Source organism: Cygnus atratus, chromosome 14 (assembly GCF_013377495.2).
Source record: "Cygnus atratus isolate AKBS03 ecotype Queensland, Australia chromosome 14, CAtr_DNAZoo_HiC_assembly, whole genome shotgun sequence".
In the NCBI taxonomy this organism is placed as follows: Eukaryota; Metazoa; Chordata; class Aves; order Anseriformes; family Anatidae; genus Cygnus; species Cygnus atratus.
In genome coordinates, this window is record NC_066375.1 from 5,896,354 (window position 1) to 5,917,631 (window position 21,278).

Below are 21,278 nucleotides of genomic sequence, written 5' to 3' on the forward strand. Positions count from 1 at the left end.
TCAGGAAGAGCCCGAGGGTCGGCGCTAAGCACAGAGAGAAAAGGGCAGCAGCATTTCAAAAGAAAAATTCAACTTGCAGGTTTGCTTTTTCCTTGATGTGTGTGGGCTTAATTGCTGGCCTTTGAAGTCTGGATCTTCCCAAGCCTGTCGGCTTACGGATGGGCTGATCAGGACACCGAAGCAAACCCCATATACCATCAGGGCCAGCTTCTCCCTGCAAACCCTGCCAGCTCCCTGGCCAGGCTGCTGCAGCCTGGCACACCGTGCTGGGCTTCTCTGGGGGCCTGCAAGCCATGCAGCTGGACTGGGGGGCACCACGCCAAGCGGAAAAGACCTGCTCCTCCGTCTCCATGTCCCTGGAGTTTGCATCCAGATGTTTGCTACTTAGCTGTGAATGGAAATCAATGCAGAGCCCTCAAACCACGCAGCTGCCCCGGGGCTGGCAGTGCCTGTTCTCCACAGCATGACCCATCCTCAAGCTGATCTCCGGCTGCTGAGTGCAGGAGAAGCTGATGAACATGGCAAATGGGGAAAAAAACAAAACTGTTTTGCAATTAGATGATTATCTTGGCCCTGGAAAACCTGGATTCAATCCTCCATCTGCTCCAGGCTCCCTGAGAGCCCATCACGCAGCCTCTTTGCACCTCCATCCCTACCCTCTAGAGAGGGTAGGGCATCAGGAACTGAGCTGCTTTAGCTTGGGAAAAAAAAAAAAAGAAAAAAAATCAAGCAAAAAAGAAGGAATCCTTGCAGCTCCTGATGAAAGATAACATGGAACAAAGAAAATAGATTTATCCCAGAGTCAATGTGACATGAAGAAGCTACATTAGATGAAGACGGGTCCAGAAAGGAGGAAACGCAAGCAAAGGGCAGGAGGAATTTTAACTTCCTGATCATCAAAGCTGGGTTTTCAAGCATCAAGTATAATCTAAAAATAATAATAATAATAATAAAAAGCAAAGGGAAGAGCGGTCACGGGCATGAGAGAGCCCTGTTGCCTGGGGAGCTCGAGCGCACGGGCCCCCCTCCACGTGCAGCTCCTCACATGCACGCCCGCACGTGCGCAGCTGCACGACCCCTCTGCCGCGGTGGGCACGAGGGAGGCAGGAAGATCACAGGCACATGCTTCAAAGGAGAATTAGTCATCAGAGGTAGCGGCAGAGGAAGGAAACCTCAGGTACGAGGTCAGACGTGCACAAGCAGGGAAGGCTGCTGGAAGAGCTCTGAGCACTCGCTGCAGATCTAAAAGCCCTCCTGGCATCCACGTGAGCAGGACGGGAGGTGCTGGTCCCTGGGGTGAATGCTTCTACAGCCATGTAGGAGATAAGACATTTCAGCCTGCCTGAAAAACACTGCACAATGGGCTTTCTGCCATCCTTGAAAGGAGTTGGAGCTGGCCAAACCCAGAGTCTTCCCTGATGTGGGTAATAAAAATATTACTCTGCTCTCTGCAGGGTCCCCAAGAGGAAAGGGCTCTGCAGGAGAGTGCGGCAAGGCTCTGCCAGCACATAGGGTTCTGCTGGGCTGCTCCTCACCCTAGGTCAGTAACTCTACCTGCTCCCTGCCGGGCCGAGAGACACGAAGATGGAGAAACTCGGGGTGCTGCGAGGACAGCCAGCCCCGCGGGGCTGCCCGCGGCACCGAGGGCACGATGCAAACATGCACGCTCCCAGTTTCTCTTGGCGCACGGCTTCGACCACAAGCTGGGACCCGCTGCAGCAAGAGATGATAATCATCAGCTCCAAGAGCCAAAGTGTATCGGGGCATTCGCGTCACTTGAGACAAAAAAAAAAATCCGCTCACGGATTTTCTTGGTGTGAACGCGTGCACCTCCTGTGGGAACATCCCACACCGCAGCCGGCCCCCTGCTCTGGGGACGCGCCGTTAAACTTCTGCCCTTTGCTTCCCAAGGGCCGAGCGCTGCAGCGCTGTGACGGAATGATGGCCACTTAGACCAAATTACGCCTCACTGGGGACTGCTCGGGCCAGGCCAACCCACAGCGAGAGTGATGGATTTCTGTGGGCGCTCGATGCCGTCACCCCTGCTGGATGCCATTCTGCTCACTGACATCACTCTGAGCTGGCAACTCCCAAATCCAAGTATAAACCGCAATTCGTGCCCAAACTTCCTGCCTTGGTAAATACCAAGATTTACTGTTGAAGAAACTATTTGACTTTACCCTTACTTTTGTTTCTCTCTCTCTATATATATTTAGGTCACTACATCTAACATCCATCTCAGTAGATGCCAGTAGTTCAGAAACAGGGAAAACAAGTCACAGGTAGGCAGCTGAGCCCCAGAGCCAGCCCTTGTGGTCAGCACATGGACACGCACACATTAATTACCCCAGCCGATGAGGGACCCACACACCTTTGCCATATGGGGAAACCCCTGGAGAGTTTTCCAGGCCCTGCTATGCATCCCTGTGCTTTTTATAGCTGTTTGTGGGGGGACACACGAGAGCAGCAAGTCTTTAAAGACCTGCTGATGCACAAAGAGCCCATGCACGCCTAACTCAGAAATCCAAGAGAGGACCCTAAAACCCTCCGTGGGTCTGGAGGACGTGCAGGCCGACCTTAATGCATGTGTCCAAGCCCCATGGGCTCTGCCCATCCTGCCAGCAGCCAAAATGGCTGACCAGCCAGTGGGACTGATGCTTTACACCCCCAGCAAGGACAGGGACAGTGACCCAGGCAGGAGGCCCAGCTGCCATCAGCCCTAGCACCAGCCCCGCAAGAAAGCCATCATGAGCTTGCAAATTCTTTATAAGCTTCCCACGTGACAGAATTACGCAGGGGCCAGATCCTGAAGCCCTTTTTCTCTCTTTACTCAGACCAGTCTCCACTGAAATCATCACTGAGGCACGGGCCTAATTGAAACTGAAGGACTTCAGGATTTGGCCCAGTAATAAAAACTTCCTTCCTTTGTCTACTGCTCGCTCTGCACAATCCCACCACCTCCTGGCCTCGTCTCTCAAGACGGGGGCCATCGGTTATTTTGGTTCAGGAGGCTCTTTCGCTTCACCCCCTGCCAGGGTCTGCCCATCCCTGGCACGGAGGAGCCGGACCACGGCGCGAGAGGGGCACGGATGGTGCCGTCCCCGGGCACCTCCGCGGGGGCAAATCCTTTGCCACCGCTATGAGGATGGAGCGGACCAAAAAAAAAAAGCCTCTCTCATTTCACTGACTGCAGGGCAAGGGGATTAGACTGTGTGTTAAACTTTGAAGTGGCTTCAGCCGGGCGAGGTGACGCCTGTGCCAGGAAGGTGCAGCGGGAAGTGAGCTCACTTCGCTGTGCTGGGGACCGCGCATCACGCTAGGAAGTGACGCCACAAGAAGCGTGCGTAGTTTTAAACAAATAACTCACACTATGAGTTATGCTGCTTTTTCTGCCCCAGAATAGCCAGGGAGGATGCCAGGCCCTGTTATATCCCATGGGGATCGAGCTGTGCCCTGGTTTTGGGGCAGGAGGCTGGGGCTCCCGCAGCTTCCTCACAGCCAGCAGGTCTGCGCACACCCCTGGCACTGCTGCAGGCGGCCAGTACAGCAACACACCCAGCCTGGGAGAGCAGCTCCCTGCACACCCATCTCCCTGCCATTTGACCACAGGAAGACAACACAAAAGGAGTTTGAGCTTAGCTGAAGAGAGAAGCATTTGGTGCTGAGGTACCAGGATAGCTCGATGACCGGATCCTTGATCCTACAACTTGCAGATGCTCAGGTAGGTGAGATGGTCAGGTAGGGGTTGCTCAGAGGGCACAGAAATGACTCCTGCGAGGTCCAGCCGAGGTCCACAGTCTTGCAGGAAGATTTTCAATATTTCTCAGCTAGACCCAAAGTGGTCAGACATGCACCCTGGAGCACGCAGCTCTCACCGCCCCAGGGATCACGAAACTCCCTGAGCAGCAGAGGGCTGCTCCCAGGGCTGCAGGGCCATGGTGGGCTCTTTGCATGGATCCACGTGAGCCCTATGCCACCCTGACCAGCCAGCTCACCATGCCTGGTGTCCCAGCACACAGCACAGCATCGCCGATCTGTGCACTGCACGGAGTCAAACCTGGAGTCCAGCGTCCCGTCCAGGGGTAAGAGCTGCTTTGCTTAGGGCTTGCTCTTTAAAAATAGTCTCTCTGTACATTCTGCCCTTTTAAAATACATTAATTGCCATGGAAACAATGCTCTTATTGGTATGGGAGCAGCCTGGTGGCCTCCACAGATGCGAGATAAAAATCAATGGATACATTGAAATACAGGCTGCATTTCGGGACCTTTTGTGGTTTTGGGGCTGGTCACCATGGGCACATATATGAAAATGGCTCAGACACTAGCGAGATGCCATCTTCTATGGAGAGAAAGCAGGGGACAGTACACCAGGCAGTAACATCTTTGCAATGTTTATCTGCTCAGCTGGCGCATCCTCATGGGGAGCTGTTCCCAGTATCAGTGCGTGTGCTCGGCCACGGCTCCTGGCGCTGCTCGAACCCAGCTCCTGGTGATGCCCCTCAGCCCTGGCTGCCATTCACATCCTCATTGCCTGCAAGCAGAAAACCGTGCCTGGCCTCGGCCCCGGGGTTCATTCCATGCCTCCACTCTCCCCATCCACCAGCTCAAACCCATCACCAAAAATAAGAAAAAAAAAACATATATAATATATATTCGCCTCTGCTTCTTGGTCTTGAGAGTCTTTTGAACAGCACCGGGGGGGTCTGCACACACAGCAGCCCAAAGGGAAGGGCTGCAAGTGCCCTGCCCTCCTTACCCACAGCCGCCCCTAAACCAGGGTGCAAAGGGCAACCCCGGCTGCCCATCTCTGCCCGCCTGGCGAGGCCAAGCACTGCCCCGCTCCCTGCCGTGCCGCCCATCATAAAGAGGTCCCTGAGCTGTTATCAGGCAGTGACAGTTTCCGCCATCGGATTCCTCCTGTCCGTCAGGAAAGCTAAATAAGGAACATCGTTCAGGCGGCTGCAGGAAGAGGGGAAATGCAGGGACATCCGGCCCAGCTGCCAATTTTTCCTTTCCCATGAACCACCACTGACCTCAGCCAGGGAGAACCTGGACACCGAGCCTGGCACCGGCACCGCTCATCTTGGCTTAACCCTTCCCCGTGGAGCTGCCCCAGGCGTGCCCGTGTGTGCAGCCGTGGGGGGACAAGGCAGGCGCTGTCACCGTCACCAGCACCGCGCACCAGTGTCGTCTGGTTCCTACCCAGCCATGGCCAGGAGGAGGCTTAACCCCTATGCACGAGGGGTGGCCACTCCGATGGGTCTCAAGAGCATCACTGAGCTGCTTTGGTTCCTTACACGCGCCTGCTCACTTCCCTCTGCGTGCACTGAGGGTGGCTGCAGGGTTGAGCTTATTCCCTTGCCCAGCCTTCTGCCGCCAGACTGGTTTCAGTGGTTTTTCAGGCTCTGCGGAGAGCTTTAAGCAGCCCTGGGCTGGCTGCAGGCAGGTAAAAACCTCATCTGTCCCCTTCGTCTCTGCTCACACCAGGGCTCTGCCCATCAGCAGCTGAGGACGAAGACCAGGAGGGTCTGCAGCCCTTTTTCTTGGTGATACCCCTGGGGTCCTTGCTGCCTTTCCCTACACAGAAAGTTTTTGTTTGTTTTGTTTTTGTTATTTTGTTATTTTGTGCTCAGCCAGAGAAGCACTTACTCGAAATATCTCACTGCCTTTCCCCACCACCCCGTCCCGTACGTCCGGAGTCTTTTCATGACCCCCTAAGCTGATCCTCCCTCATTAGCGCATGACGTCCGTCCCACGGCACCTCCAGGCTTGGCCCGCGAAGGCAGCGCTGGAGATGCTCGCCGGGGGGAGGCGGGGGCAGAAACGCAGCAAGAAAAACAATTAGCACGTGGGAGAAGTTGTAAGGTGAAATACAAGTCACTGGCTGAAACCTGTTTCTGCTACCTCAGCATGGAAACAGCTCCAGGAGAGACTCCCTGGTTAATATTCTCAGCTTATAAAACTCGGTGGGAGTTTCGCCACTGGCTGCCGCGGGGCCAGGCTTTCACCCTCCCTGTGCTGAACTCGCACCTCAAGCCCAAGATCTCTGCCCGTGGCTGCTCCAAAAACAAGTGGCTGAGCCGGGCTGCGGGGCCCTCGCCTCCTCGCCGACTTGACCGTGGGCCATCTCCGCTTCCACTATTTCACGTTAACAATGAGGCACCGCAGATGGGCAATAATACTTTGTGCCGAAAACATCAGAACTGTTTTGACCAGAGTGAAAGAGCCCCCCTGGGATCCGGAGAACCCTCCCTTGTAACAACGTGAAAGGAGAAACAAAGGTCTGGGGTAGCCAGGGGCAATAAAACCCTGGAATTAATTTAACCAGGCACTAGATGCCAGTGCAGCTGCAGCGGGATTTCTTTTGCTAATGAAGGGCTAAAGATAAGCCCAGCCCTGGTGCAGGGCAAGGCTCAGCCCCGGCCCCGTGCCAGGTCGTGGGTTTCTCCGTGGGACCCTCCTGGGACTGTGTGCCCAGCTCCCCCCGGGTGGGGAGATGCAAGAGCTTAAGGCAAGATGCATCCCAGGTGCCTCTGTCCCACATGGTGCCACGCTCCTCATCCTCCCACTGCAGTGACCCTCCAGGAGCTGCCTTCTCCTGACGAGCAGTGATTTTTGCTGCCCTCCATGCTGTGCCCAGCCCGTCCTGCCCAGCGGAAGAGCCCTGTGGTGTTTAGTCATTCCCCACACGGAAACCTCAACCACTCTCCTCCACTCACGGGCAGCGGGGTCCGGCCATTGCGGGGCTCTCTGCTTCTCCCTGGTCCTGCAGGGCCCCCTGGGATCCCCATCGCCATGGGCTTGTTGCAGCTGTGGTTGGTATAAATATCCAGCTGCCCCAAAACTGGGGGCCCCCACCTTGCTCCCATTGCTTGTTTCAGCCCAGCATCCCGAATGCACAGATGGAGGTGACGTTCATTTGGAAACACCTCCGTGGGGTGAATCCTGACAGGCTCACACTGCTCCCCAAAGCCACCGAGACCCTGGCACCCATCAAAATGTCCAATTCTTCGGCAGCCGTTCTGCAAAGCGACACCCCAGGCGCCATAGATGCCTCTCACGGCACTGGAGAAGCAGCTGCCAGGCCACAGCCCCCTCCTGCCGCCGTTCCCGTGGGATCCCGCTCTCCCTTTCCCTCCCCAGGAACTGCCCCGGGATGCCGGGAACAGCCTGTTCCCTCCTGGCCGGGAGCACCTGCCCTTCCCACGCCTGCCCTGGAAAATGCTGCGTGGCTGCGGGACGGAGATCTCGCGTGGAGCCGAGCGCACAGGCGAGGGGCAGCACAGCAGGGTGGGCCACGCTGTAGGAAGCCCCCTCCCACCCGGCCCACGCTGGCCGGGGACATTGTGCTGCTGGGGGTGCGTAACCCCGGCCAGACGTCAAATCGAGCTCAGCAACAAACATCCTCGTGGCTGTTTGCGCAGGCAGCGAGCCGCGGGCTTGCGTGCCCAAGCCAAATCCCAGGGCAGCGATAGCAGCCCATTCATCCAAAGTTACCCTTAAGCGAGCAGCGGGGCGCGAGGGCTGTGGCTGCCCCCTCCCCAAGCCCCACGGGCTGCAGCACTCCCATCGCCCACCTGCCCCTCTGAGGCCCTGGCTCTGCTTCACCACCACCAAGTGACTGGATTAAAGCAGAGCGGGGCTCGTTGCACGCACTTGGGCTTTTGCGTGAAAGGGTGTTGCTGGAACGGCCCGTGTTTATTGCTCGCAATAAAGCGACCGCTTCGGATCCCAGCTGCGAACGCAAATGTTGCTGCTGGCACGGCCAGGCGGGGCTGTTGGCGCACCCAGCCGGGGAGGTCCGCGTGCTGGTGGAGGAGGGCAGGCAGCAGCCGCCAGCGCAGTCGGCTCGGGTCCTACACAAGCAGGGTCCCTTCCCTCCCACCCAGGGGATACGGTGCTCCATGCAGGGAGCTGGAGCCTGCGGTGGGGTTATTTGGTTGTGGGGTGGCCAGCGCTCCTCTGCACCCACAGCATCGTGGCTGGAGCCCCGGGAACGCATCCCTGGGATGCTCTCCCCATCACGCTGTCTGCAAAGGGCAGCGCCCTGGCTCTGCTCCATCCCAGGGGCACCGTGGAGCTGGGGTAAAGTAAGAGCCCGTCACCTCCCAGCAATGGCCAGCTTAACAGGGTGATGGGGTGCGGGAACACGCAGGATGCACAAAGCAGAGCCAGAACAGACCCTTCATGGCCCCCAGATGAACTATTTCATCCTCCCCAGGTGGAACAATCTCACGCTCTTGTCCCTGTTTGTAAGGGGGGTAAATATTTGCACCCAGTCAGGAGGATGTGGGTATACGCACTTAAAATTGGTCTCAGGTAAAGCTGAAAAAAAGGCAGAGAAAGGGGGCTTCAGTCCCCCTTCGAGCTCCACGTTGCCCTTCACTGCTGCACTACAGGCAGTGCTGGCGAGCTTCAAAGCCCCGCAAAGCCCCACGCTGATGAGACCCACACCTCCCACAGCCACACGCTGTCCAGAGCCTCCCAGGCACTGTTCCCTGCACCTCTGGGAGATGAAAGGACCCGAGACAGCCACACGCTGCTTTACAAATTGCTAACAGGAGAGCTCTGAACAGCTGCAGCTCCTGCCGCGATGCCACCAGCAGTGAGTCGCTGCCTGCTCTGCCTCCGGGAGCTCCCCGAGCTCCTGCAGCCCACCGTGGCACGAGAACCAGCTGCGGGGTTCTGGGCAGAGCGTGATCACGGTCCCAATTTCAGCGATGCTGCCCGTACCACCCCTCTGCACCACTGCGGCCAGACCTGCAGCCCGCCTGCGAGCTCGTCTCAACGACAGCAGCAAACGCCGCTGGTGACAGTGAGTCACTGAGCTGAGGGGAGAGAAAATTCCATTTATACTCCCGAAATCTATTTTTCCAGGTTCTTCCTGCACGGTTAACTTTCTCCTCCTGTAAGTCCTTTACCCACACGAGCCCACCCAGCTCAGCTCTGCCCCACAGCCCCCACTCCCCAAAAGGGCTCCGTAGCCCCGTCTGTGCCGCGGTCCAGCAGCCACCTGAGCCACGCACAGCCCAGGGATTCAGCTCGCTGCCCACCAGCCTTTTCCCCCAGCCCTGTGGAAAGCGTTTCACCAGCCACCTGCCCTGGGGGGCTTCCCAGGGGGAGCAGAGCCGCCAGCGAGCGGCTGGGGGGGGGGGGCAACGGGGAGACCGGAGGGCGCGCACGGACCACCGCCTCCCGGTGCCTTCCTCCCCAGCGCGCTGCCCGGCGCTCCCCAGCGATGCCTCTGCGTACGAAAAAGAAATAAACCGGGCAGGGAGCCGGCCTCCGGTGGTTCTCCACGCGGACAAATCCCTGCTCTGAGAGTCCCGCGCGGTTCCTTCCCGCGGGGCCGGTGCGGGGAGGTGGCGGTGTCCCCCCGTCCCCTCCGTCGGGGACGCCGGGCGGGCACCGGGCGCGTCCCGTCGGGGCTGGCGGCCACCGGGGCGGGACGCGGCGGGGATCGGAGACCCCGAGGAGGGCAGCGCCGCTCCCTGCCGGCTCCGGGGGACACCCGGAGGTGGGGGAATAACCCCGGTGCCCGTCCCGTCGGGGCAGCCCCGTCCCCGGGTCCCCGGCTCCTCTGCAGGTGCCGGGCGGGCAGCCCGCATCCCCCCGGCCGGAGCACGGAGCCCTCGCAGCTCCCGCAGCGCTGCTCACCTGCCTCCGAGACAATGCCGAGCCAGAGCCAGAGGGGCAGCGTGCAAACTCTCTTCATCTCCGGGGCTGCGGGCGGGCAGGCGGTGCGGTGCGGAGCGGTGCGGAGCGCCCCGCGCCCGAGCTCTGCTCCCGCCGCGCCCCAGCTGCGGCGACGCGCGGCGGCGGGCGGGGAGGGAGCACCGGGGCCGTTTCCTTTTCCTCCGCCCGCCCGGGCCGCCCGCCGCCCTCCGCCGAGCCCGCGGGGCGCCGGGCGGGCGGCGGGGCGGAGCGGGGCGGGGCGGGGCGGGAGGCGGCGTGGGGGGGGCGCACCTGCGGCTCCGGGCACCGGCGGGGCCGTGGGAGGGAGTGCGAGGTCTGCGGGGGTGAGAGCATCCCCCCTGTGTGCATACACACCTGCGTGGGCGTGAGCATCTCCCTGTGTGCACCCACACCTGCGTTCATCCCCCATGTGCATCCACACCTGTGAGCATCTCCCTGTGTGCACCCACACCTGCGTTCATCCCCCATGTGCATCCACACCTGTGAGCATCCCCTGTGTGCACCCACACCTGTGAGCATCCCCCATGCGCATCCACTCCTCCATGGGTGCGGGCATCCCACCCACCCCTGCATGCAGACATCCCCCCGCCGCCCTCTTCCATGTGTGCACCTGTGTGTGCAGCCCAAGCTCTCCGACCTGGGGGAAGGCACACAAATGCCCTCTCCTATCAGCAAGCACATGCCACGTGTGTCTCGTCTTCACGCCTGCCTGCACGCTCCCCAAAAGCCCACACCCATGTGCGCACACCCAGGCACGGAGTCCTGCACACCCTGGGGGGCACCCAAAGGTGCCCACATGCTTTCTCACGCCTGTGTGCATGCTCACACCCCTGCTCATGTGGGACAGCGCTAGGGACCCCCACTCGTGCCATCCACCCACACACACTGCTACCAGCCTCAGGTGATGCTCCCAGCACCGCTACATGCCGCACACCTCACTGTCAGGGCACACCACACCCATACACACAACCCCACGACTGGACATCCACCCAAATCCACGCACCGCCAGAGACTCCTCTTTTCTCTCCTTTTCCCTTTCCAACCCATCTTTCACACCCCGGGACGCGCTCATCTCCCCGCGAGAGGACGGCGGCAGCGGTGGGATGCCAGCTGGGCCTGGAGGCGCTGGGCGCCGCGGTGCTGGCAGCGGGACGGCACGGCTCCCCGTGTGCCAGCGGCGCTGCCCCCGCGTCGCCAGCAGCTCTGGCTGGCTGCGAACCGGCTGCGGACGCCCTGTGGTCAGGAGTGATGGCAGAGCTCCGGGAGTGTGCCGGCACGGAGGGCACAGCCCCGGCACGGAGGGCACAGCCCCAGCGCGGTGGGCACAGCCCTGGCCGCCTGCCCACGCGCCCACCGAGCGCAGAGTAGATAAATAAACATGGCCCCATGCTGCGCCCCGGAGGGTTATTGATTATGCACGCTTGTAGACACGCACACAAAAAAAGGGAGGCTGAATGAGAACCATGTGTTTGTGGCTTCTAAAAGGCAGGAAAACTTGTTGTGCGCTCAACTGCTCTTGCTGCCAAACCTGTGGAAGGGATCACCCTGTCCCTCTCCTGGCACTGTCAGAGGGAATCCAAGCCACAGCGGTTATTATACCCAGCTCCCCCCGGCCCAATTAATGAGATTTTAACCCTGAAGTTGCTCTTCAGCACACTCATCTTGAACCACCCACCTCCTCGATCCTGAAGGAGTGGAAAGTGTCGGTGTCCCTCTATCCCAGGTGGGTGCCAAAGCCCGTGAAGCTTCTGGAGAGAGATTTTTAAAGTTCCCCAGTGGAACTGGAGATGGGGCAACGGGGCAGAGCCGAGGGGCAGCACCACCGTGGGGTGAAGAGCTGAGATTGTGGGATCAGTTCGCTGAGGCTGCGAGCAGAGATGGGGCAGCACCTGCTCTGGGGACCACAGCGAGCACCTGGCAGCGGCGTGTGCCTGAGGCACGAGCAGGGAACGGGGAGGCAGCGAGGTGTGCATGGTGACAGAGGGATGAATCACATTGCTCCACCGCAGGGGCAAGACGCCAGATGAAACGCACAGCCCAAGGGCTGCCTGGAGAACTTGAGTGTAAGAAGAGTCTGACCTGGGGCTGGGGGCTTCCTCTGCCACCCCAAAAACCATTGGATTTTGGTACCTGGCTCCTCCACCCATTGCAGTCCGAACGTGGCACCATGCCACGCTGGGAGCAGCCCGTCCATGCTGCCATCTAACGGCAGGACGCGGGGGAGGGCTCACCCCCGCCGCAACGGGGAATTTTCCATCACAAACACAGGGTGACTGTGGGACCGATGGGACCTTTCCATTGTTGCCGCCCTGGGAAACAAAAGGATCTTATTTTAACATCTTGCCCCCCTCCCAGCACAGGGGGACGGGGCACCCAAGGGAGCAACGGCTTCCCCGAAGTGCAGGATAAAGGACACGGACACGTCACACGGACATGTCACAGCCCGAGACACGGCTGTGCAAAAGCCAAACCGGGGTGGCTCCGAGCACACCCAGGGACAGAATGAGAAGGTGACCTGCGAGGAAAACACAGCAGGTTCCTCGGGTAGTGCGTGCTGGAGCTGAGGTGGGTGCTTCTCCCCTGCAGCACCCGGCTTGCCTGGGGCCATTCCCATCACGAGCCCCTCCTGCCCAAACCCAGGGCCGGGCCGCACGGTCACTGCCCTCACACCGAGCCTGGGGTTTCTGCTTCATTTATTAGCAAAATGCGTTTTTGAGATAGCACTGAGGGGCAGGCAGTATTTACACGCCAGGCTAAGGCTGCGCGTAGAGCAGCTCCGAGCAGAGGTCTCCCTGCACGTACGAGCACAGCGCCCGTGCTCCCTGCCGGGAGAGGCTGTCCAGCCCCCGGCCTCCCTGCCAGAGCCTCTCCCCCCCAGCAGGGCCAGGCGAGGACTTTACACCCCAAAACGGGGCTCTGGCTGGGAGCAGCACGCTGTGGTCACTGGAGGAGGAGGAGGAAGGACGTGCTTCCTCGGGAGCCCACCCAGCCCAGGCGTTGGAGAGAAGCAGGTTTTGCTGCTCGCCAGCTCTGCCGTTGGCACCGGGAAGGTGTAGGAGGTGGCAGCGACGGCACACGTCGCGGCGAGCTGCTCGCAGCCCGTGCCGCCGCAGCTACGCACGGAAGGATGGGAAGGGGTGAGCAGCAGAGCCGGCTGCTTCCTCCTCCTCTTCCTCCTCCTCCTCCTCCCCGCCGGCTGCGCTCGTCTCCTGCCAGCACCGCTGTCACCGCGCCTGAGGGCCAGCTGCCACTTCGCCTGTGGTTTTGTGCAGACCAGGGACGTGCTGGGTTTCAGCAGCACATCTGCCTGAGCACCTGGGGACTCATCCTGCGTGGGGCCATGCTCTGTTCTCTCCAGCTGAGCACTAAGTGCCCTCCTGCCCCGGGATGGGCATTAGGCAACCCCAAAACCTGGTACATTCCCCCTCCGGGAGCCCGAGGCTGCCATCGCCCAGGGGCAGTGCTTCCAGCACGGGTCTCAGGTGAAGCTGTTCACCGGGCTGCAGAATGCTGGTCCTGCTGCCAGCACCGCTCACACCTGGCTTACGGAGCTGCGCAAAGCTGAAAGCCTCAGCACGGTGGCTGGGGAGTGCTCCAAGGGAGTGGCACCCACTGCTCCTAAGGCCAAGCCCCTTACTGGGATCAGAAAAGCACCCAAACCCCCCAGCTGCTTGAATGCAGAAGAACCCACCCTGCCTCCAGCGCTAGCCCCAGCCCAAACACTGCCGCACCCTCGCCCCCACCCTAAGCACCCCCCGGAGCTTTGTGCCCCCCGTGCCGCAGGCTGGAGCAGAGCTGCCCTGTGCCCCGGGAGGACCAGAGCAGAGCAGGACCCCGCAGACCCCCAGTCACCGGCAGGCACAACGGGAGCCTTTCTGATGGTCGTTGATGCTCACCAAAGCGCTGTGCGCCGAGCTCCCCCTGCCGCCAGCCCGCAGCCCGTCCCCAGCGCGCGGTGCCGGCGGGCACAGAGCAGCCGGGGGCACCCCGCAACATCTCCCCCCCGGCTCTGCAACCACCTCCCTCGGCCTTTGCTGCTTTTACACACGAGAATAGAAGCAGGGAAGGGCTGGCAGCCCAAATCCCTCGTTGAGGGGGATTTTCTGGGGCACATCACCCCATTCCCCCCAGTGCTCACAAGGCGCACAGGCTCACGCTGTCCATCCCATCGCTGCAGCAGGGGCTGAGGAAGGGGCAGTACCTCTCCGCTGAGATCTGCTGGAAGGTGAAGAGCTGGGATACGTCCCTGGCATCAAAGAAGGCCGCGGTGCCCTCCTGGCAGTCCAGGAAGACCCCCACTTTCAGGAGAGCCAGGCGCACCCAGGGGGTGACAGTGGCCCCGTACTCCGTCCTGTTCCTCAGGCTCCGCGTCCAGAAGCCATTCTGGCACAGCTTCACCTTCACCACCCAGTCCACAGTTTCGGCAGCCACCCCCAGGTCCCACCTGGGCTTGCCTCCCACCCACACCTCCCTGTAGTGCTGGCCACCGTCAGAAGTGCATGAGCCCAAGGCATTGATGCGCTGCTGGAAGTGCTGGGGGCTCCTGGGGGACAGGCTGGGCTTGTCTCCACTCTGTCACTGCTTTCAGGCCTCTGGAGAAAACCAGCCTGGGGTGGGCTGTCTCAGGGTCAAAGGCGAGTGGGGCCGGAGCTGTGGAGGTGTCAAGCACATTGTTTACAGGTTGTGAATTCCATCTGCAGAGCATCCCCAGCCCCTCTGCTGCATCCCGCTGCTGCAGCGCACCCATCCCTTGCACCCACCAGGGCAGACGTGCTGCAGCACCTGCCCCCAGAAGATGTAGTGCACGGAGCCACTCTGGCTGTCCCGGTAGTGCTGCAGGTCAAAGGCTGGCACGGTCTCAACATTCATGTTCCCCAGGGAGCATGTGCTGGGGACCAGCCCCCACCTGGCACAGCACCAGCTGTTTGCTGAGCAGTTTGCGATGCTTTTAAAACTCGAGATAAGATCCCTCTCCCACATGGTCCCAGCCAGGGACAGAGATAAGCTCCTGAAAAGGGAATCAGCTTCTTTCATGCCAGGCATGTACCTGATATCCAGGCTCTCCACCTGCAGGGAGGAGCAGAGAGAATTAGCAGTCACTGTCTGTAATTCATGCAGCTGCACAAATAAACTCCTTGTCCTGCCTCCTGCTGTCACAGAGTGGAACCAAGTCCCCAGGACCCAGCCACCCTGGGGGAAACTGGCCGGGCACTGAGGCCAAGGTGATTTCTTGGAGGTGACAGAAGGAGGAAAGCTCCCAAGACTCGTTACACCTAAATCACTGCATCCCTTGTGGCTAAAGCCTCCAGACTCAAAGGGATCAGGCAGATAATCCAGAGGGATGGCAGCAAGAGCAACTTCCAGGTACAGCCTGATGCTCATTGAAGACTCTCTCCATCCCAGACTTAGGTCCTAAAACACTCTGCCTCATGCCAGGGTCAGCCAAGCATGCTCCCCTCCAACAATGATACCTCTTCCATTTTGCTGAGGGTCTGCTCTATATGCTCCATGTCCCTGCACAGCGCTGACATCCCTTCCTCCAGCCGTACCAGTGACTGCTCCTCCTCTTCGCCCAGCTCTGCCAGCTCAGCTCTCTCCTCTTCCTCCAGGATCTGATGAAGGCGAGTGAACTCTGCCTGGATCTTGAAGTTCAGCTCCCCAGATGCTTTCTGAGCAGAGGGAAAAGGCAGAAGATGAGCCTGGCAGCTAGCACACATGAATGTGTGATACAGCTGCGCCTGTTACTCTGCTCACGAAGTCCTGGAAATCAGAGTTTCAGACATACCACGATTTTTTGGAAGAACTGGACAACATCTGAGTCTGCACAGCCATGGGGAAAACCGGACTCTACCAACAGCTTGGTCAAAAAAACAAAAAAAATCTTTGCACTCAGATGTGCTGGGGGCTCACAGCCTGCTCCTACACCACCAATAACTTGGTTATGTGCAGTACTGGAGCTCTTACTTTTCCAGAGTTTTTTTTTTTTTCTCCAGTCTTTAAGAGCAATCTGAGCCCTCCTTACTTCCTTGAGGAGTGCTTGCTGAAATGTACATCCCTTTCTACCGTCAGGAAAACAATCTCACCCAGAGCACACCTCCAGCTTTACCAGCCACGGCACACCAGCCTCTTTTTGCCTTAGCAGATGCTTGTGCTGACGCACCAGATCAGACAACCATCTACCCTCAGTTTTATCTCACCTACAAACCACTTATGCTTTCCTTAAACTCTCCCTTTCTTGGCTTCCAACACTTCTGTGTCACTCAAGAAGGAAGCTCAGTTTGTGGCTGTTCTCACTTCAGAGATCAGTGATAAGTAGGCAGCCTGATACTACGAGCCCAGGGAGAAACACTCGGGCTCATCACATCCCCTCCGAGCTTCGTGATGAATCCAAATACAGTCCTTGTGGCAAGGCCACTGCTTTCTCCCAGCTCCCTCTGCCTTGCCGCCTGCCCTTCAGACACACGAGAGGTTTTTACGGCTGTCAAGAACTAACCATGCTCCCAAAGAAGCAGCCTGCAGGGTGAAAGCGGGCTGCTCAGCCTGCAGCTCTGCTCCAGCACCGTGCCCAGCACCGTGCTGCATTACCAGTGCTCAGTGCCTCCTCTCAAAGCCTGCTCCGAATATTCGGTGACAGCAGGTTCTTGCATACACGGCTCGGCACGGCATGATGCAGCATTGCATATCATTGCATGGCACGGCATGGCATGGCACGGACACACCACGGCCCTGCACCGCCCTGCCCCAGTGGCGTGCCACTGCACTGCTTGCGCTGCTTGCGCTGCTTGCGCTGCTCCCAGTGCGCAGCAGCGAGAGCATGGAAACGGGCACAGGGCAGGCTGTCCTGCCTCAGCTCCCTTTCCCTTCCCTGCGTTCCCTTTGCCAGGGTGTGGTGGTTTTACTCAGGTGGGTGGCCGAGCCCCACCTCAGCCCCTCTCTCACTCCCCCCCCCTCAAAGGGGAAGGGGGAGAAAATACGGCAAAAAGGGCTCAGGGGTTGGGATAAGGACGGGGAGATCGCTCAACAATTGTCATCACGAGCAAAATAGACTCAGAGTAGGGAGATTAATAAAATTTATTACCTCTTACTAACAAGCTAGAGAAGTGAGAAACAGAGGAAAGAAACCAAAAACGCCTTCCCCCCATCCACCCTCTTCCACCTCCTCCCCCCTGAGCACCGCAGGAGAACAGGGAATGGGGGCTGCGGTCAGTCCCTGACGCTTCGTCTCCGCCGCTCCCTCACGGTCACTCTCTGCCCCTGCTCCACGTGGGGTCCCTCCCACGGGATGCCGTCCTTCCCGAACTGAGCCTGGGGGGGATTCCCCACCCCTATGGCCCCCCGGTACCAAACCCTTGCCACTACGCAGGGGGTTGTAGCTTTGTAGCTGCTGCCAGGCCCTGGGGTGTTGTGGCATGCAGCAAACACTGGCGGACACATGAGAAAAATCACAAGAGCTGGTGATACTGGGCCTAAAGGCAAACAAGCCCCAAAACGCTGTGCCCAAATATGCTGCTGGCCCCAACCTGGTTATTCTTGGGGCTCAGAACCTGCTGCGGCTGGCTGAGCCAGGCTGCCTGGCTGCACCCTCCTGTTCCTGGCCCCGAGGTGGCAGTGGGACAGGGATGCTCAGCGCCCTGTGCTCCCCAGGCTCATAGGGATAGGAAGCACTTCTGGGCAGGGATAGTTTCCCACAGGCTGAGTGTCTCTGTCACGACTGTACAGCTTCTCCTGGTCCCCATGGGAATGTCAATGGGATGATGACACTGGGGATGACACAGGGATCCAGGGATGACCGAGCAACCTCTGCTTAGCTGTGGCAATGCAGCCAAAACCTTGCTTGCCACACTCAAGGAGTTTCGTGCTTCCAGCAGGCTGGATCTCACCATGTGAACGGGCTGGGGCGTGCCGGGAGCGGTGACCACAGGCACAGCAGGCACAAGCTGGCGTGCTGCAGCACGAGAGGGGCTGGCGGTGTGTGTCCTCCTCCTGCCACGCAGTCCCTTAGAAATAGCCGGCTTTGAGCCGGTGGATTTTGGATGGAGGCTGAATCATCTGCTTGGCTGCATCCTTTTGAGAGGGAAATGGCTTCGTCATCCGTGTCCAGCCTCTGAACTCCTGCCTTTGTCACCATTTCTCGGGGAGCTTTGGAGATTATGCCCAGGCGCACACACGCAGCCCAGCAGACCGGACGTCCAGCCCTGCACATGTAGCCCAGGGCGAGCCGGGGTGCTGCTCCCTGACCTGCTACAGCTTGCAGCGACACACTCCATTACTTATACGTCTCCGCACAGTGGTAAAAGCATCAATAATTGCCTTTGGGCTAGGATCTGGAACGTGCTGTGCTAGGTTCCCCCAGCAACTCTGGGAGATGTCCCCATGCCTGCGGTGCTGGCAGTGTGCAGTCCTGCCCATGGGGCTGATCCAGAGCCCAGGGAAGGGACAGCCCCCAGCCCACGTCTCCACACCCCAAAGGCAGCTGCAGGCCCCCCTGCACCCAGATAACTTAAGCTTTACCCTTATCCAGCAGAATTTGGGATAGCTCAGCTGACGTGCAGCAGGAGTAGGTCTGAGCTGCAAACGCAGGCTTTGGAGCCAAAGGAGGAGCGGCGCCTTATTCCTTAATCCATCAAGCCCAGAAGAAGGCTGTGATACAGGTGGGGATGTCCTCTTCACGGCCGTTTAGCTTCCTGGGCCATCAGCTCCGAGATCTGAAGCTAACAGCGAGCGGCAGTCGTTTCCCAGTGAGCACGGCTCCCATCTGCCAATTGAAAACACACGCCCGAGCGTCCCCCGGTCTCGAATTCTTGTTTAAGTGCTCCTGGCATCTCCCTCCTGTCAGCACTCACTTCAGTTGGCAGCGAGACGTTTTTATTTCTTTTTTTAGCGCGCTCCTCTCAGGAGGCTCCGTGCTCTGGGCTGGCACCTGAGAGCGCTGTTTGGAGAGCCTGGTAATGCACTGGGGAGATGAAGGATGTCATGAACTGGGACGGGGCTGGCAGAAAGCTCCTGGGCTGAGTCCAAAACCCTTCGCAGTCTCCTCTCTGTGCAATGAACCTGCTTTTGTGACGCTCAGCCCCACAGGGACCAGTGTCAGCAGCACTGCTTGGCCTCAGGGATGGAAGGAGGTGAAGGGCTGAGATGGATTTGGATTTTACGTTTGGCTTTCCCTGTTTGTCCCAAAGCAAAGTGCAGATAAACCCTGAGCGCTTGCACTCCTCTGCATCCCCTGCAGCCTCCGGCCCCTTCCCTGGGGGTCCTCCAGCCCCCAGCCTCGGGTGAGGTGGTGGCCGTGGTGGGGCTGTAGGGAACGGGGAGCAGCAGCGCCTGGTAGCTCCCAGCTCAGCCGCCTGCTTGAAAGCCCGGAGGTGGGAGTTTGTTTTAAATACAGCCAAGAAGGCGATCAGTCCTTCTCCTAGTGCCTGGCAGTCCTCAGTGATCCTTATTTCCACTTTTCAGACACTGAGCTGCATTAAGTCCAGTCTCCTCTGTGTGCTCCCCTGGGGATTAGCTCTTTGTGGCAAGGATGGGGACGCTTTGCCCAACCTGGAGCCAGTGCTTCCCGACTGACGGAGCTGCTGGCCTGGGAGAAATCACCAACCTGTGACATCCCCAGGTGGCTGCTGCCAGCCCTGTCCTGTGCTCTGGGGCCAGGAGGGAGGAAGACATGGGAGCAGAAAGGAAAAAGTGAAGAAGAAGAAGTGGGGTGAACCGAGGTAACGGCCGCATCACCATTAACAGATCTTATGCATCCCTCCATGACCTCGGCTGTGGGGACACGATTTAAAGGGCTTGGTTAGAGAAGCAAGCAGGAAATGAAGCAATGCTCCGTGATAAGATATCTTTGGATAAATAGCTGGAGGAGACCAAGGGGGAGGCCATTGTTTGCCAATATTTTCTCTTCCCAGGCCCAAATGACACCAAGCCCAGAGCCTCGTGCTCTGGAGACTTTTGACTGGTTCCAAGCACCGCTGAACTGGCCGCCGTGGTCCAGGTGAGCTCCAGATGGAGATGGTGAGAGGTGTTGAACAGGTTCAAACCATCCCTACCATGCCATGAAAACAACGTCGGTGTCATTTTCTCCTTCCTGTGACCAGGAGCTCATGGAGGAGGGTTGGGGTCAGCATGGACCAGTCCATCCCATACTTCGTAGAGGGACTTTGCACCATGGGACCGGGGCTCCTTTGAGCCTTTGAGCTCTGGGGAGGGCTGACCACAGCCCGCTGGTGATGGCATGTAGGAAACAAGTCTGGAGCAGCCACAGGAGGATGAATGCTGCTTAATGATGTTTTTTGTTTTTGTTTTTGTTTTTTTGTTTTTTTTTTTTTTTCCAGGAATGCTCAAATAGCTCAGTTCCTAGGGGCTGCTGAACTTCATAGCCTGGCCTCTCTCCCCAGGACTCCTCGTGTAAACCATCCCGAGCTGGCCTGCCAGGCGCCCCAACAGGCCGAGACGTGAGATTCCCCACGCCGCCCCTCCGGCAGCCAGGAATCCTCTCCTGCATTCCACCCGCGTCCTCCAGCTCCCCACGCCCAGGCGCCAAAACCAGGAGGTTTCTGCAAATATTAACATTTCTGGCTGCCGCTTGTTTGCCTGTTTGTTCTGAGCTGTGCACGAAGCCCCTCTGATGTTCCACACACAGCACAGGTCTTAGCCAAAACAGATTTGTCTGCTCAGCTTTCTCCGGATGGGCCATGCCTGAGCTCCCCTGCCAGCCCCGTACCCAGTCCCCGGTTGAAGGATGCTCTGTGGTGCTCCCCTGCTGCACCCAGATACCTGCTTCACGGTGAGGTTTCTGAGCATTCACAGACACCTCGAACTGCCTCTGTAGGGCCCGAAGCATTTGGACATTTGGTTTTGGGGTTTCAGACCTCGGGGATGTGGGAAAGGTCGTCGTGAGCTCAGCCTGCAAAATTGGCTGGACAGGCTTGGCCGCTCAAGGTGCTCGAGTCTTTTGTGGGTTATCATCCATATTCCACGGTCAGCACACAGCAGCTGAGAAATCCAGCCCTGCGGTCACATCGCATCCCCGGATTGCTTTTCCCCGGCTGGTTCCAGGCTGTTTGCTCTATTCATCGCCTGCATTAAAGATGGCCACAGAGCCCAGTTTGCTACAGCACCCCCAGGTGTCACATAAGAAAAATCTTCAAATCATTCAGTGGAGATGGAGAGAACTCATTTACCGTCATGCGGTCTTCAAAATCCAAGGGATTTTTCTGTAGAAGACCCTGCAAGAAGACCAAGATCTCTCAGTGCAGCCTTTCATACAAAGCATGAGTTTCTGGGTATAAATGATCCCTCATGGCATTTTCCTTGGGCTTTGCTATCCCAGAAATGTGCAGCTGTGCTCCAAAGCTCTCATTTTGGAGAAACGTGGGCTCATCAGCACCTGCAGCTCAGCGGCCTCAGCCCTGAGGCACCGTCCTGTGAGCCCAGGCAGGATTTAAAAGCATCCCGTGGCATTTTGCTCCACCTCTCCCCTTCCATTTTCTTACCTCTGCCCAGTGAAAGCCGAACCAGCACTTCACAAACCCAAGGAATTCAGAGCGAGGCAGCCATCCTTGCTATCTGTCTCTGTCCCCCGCAGC

At 58.8% G+C, this 21,278-nt stretch overlaps 2 protein-coding genes across 6 annotated transcripts in view; both read right to left on the minus strand.

Moving 5' to 3' along the window:
- FLT4 (fms related receptor tyrosine kinase 4) overlaps positions 1 to 9,882 on the minus strand; it is a 55,361-nt gene extending 45,479 nt beyond the window's left edge. For 2 of the 5 annotated variants that reach the window (XM_035570943.2, XM_035570946.2), the window contains exon 1: positions 9,658 to 9,777. In XM_035570943.2, the coding sequence (XP_035426836.1) occupies positions 9,658 to 9,715 (58 nt within the window). In that variant the 5' untranslated portion in view covers positions 9,716 to 9,777. Of the gene's footprint in view, positions 1 to 3,670; positions 3,801 to 9,657 lie in introns of those variants that run through there. The other 3 variants (XM_035570941.1, XM_035570942.2, XM_035570945.1) reach the window with 3 other exon arrangements.
- A 3,948-nt stretch (positions 9,883 to 13,830) lies between these two features.
- Positions 13,831 to 20,879, minus strand: LOC118260558 (zinc-binding protein A33-like). Its single transcript, XM_035570911.1, is given in 6 exon segments — positions 13,831 to 14,244; positions 14,246 to 14,346; positions 14,457 to 14,565; positions 14,731 to 14,765; positions 15,155 to 15,365; positions 20,874 to 20,879. Coding segments are annotated over 6 exon segments (876 nt in total).
- Positions 20,880 to 21,278: the final 399 nt, after the last annotated feature.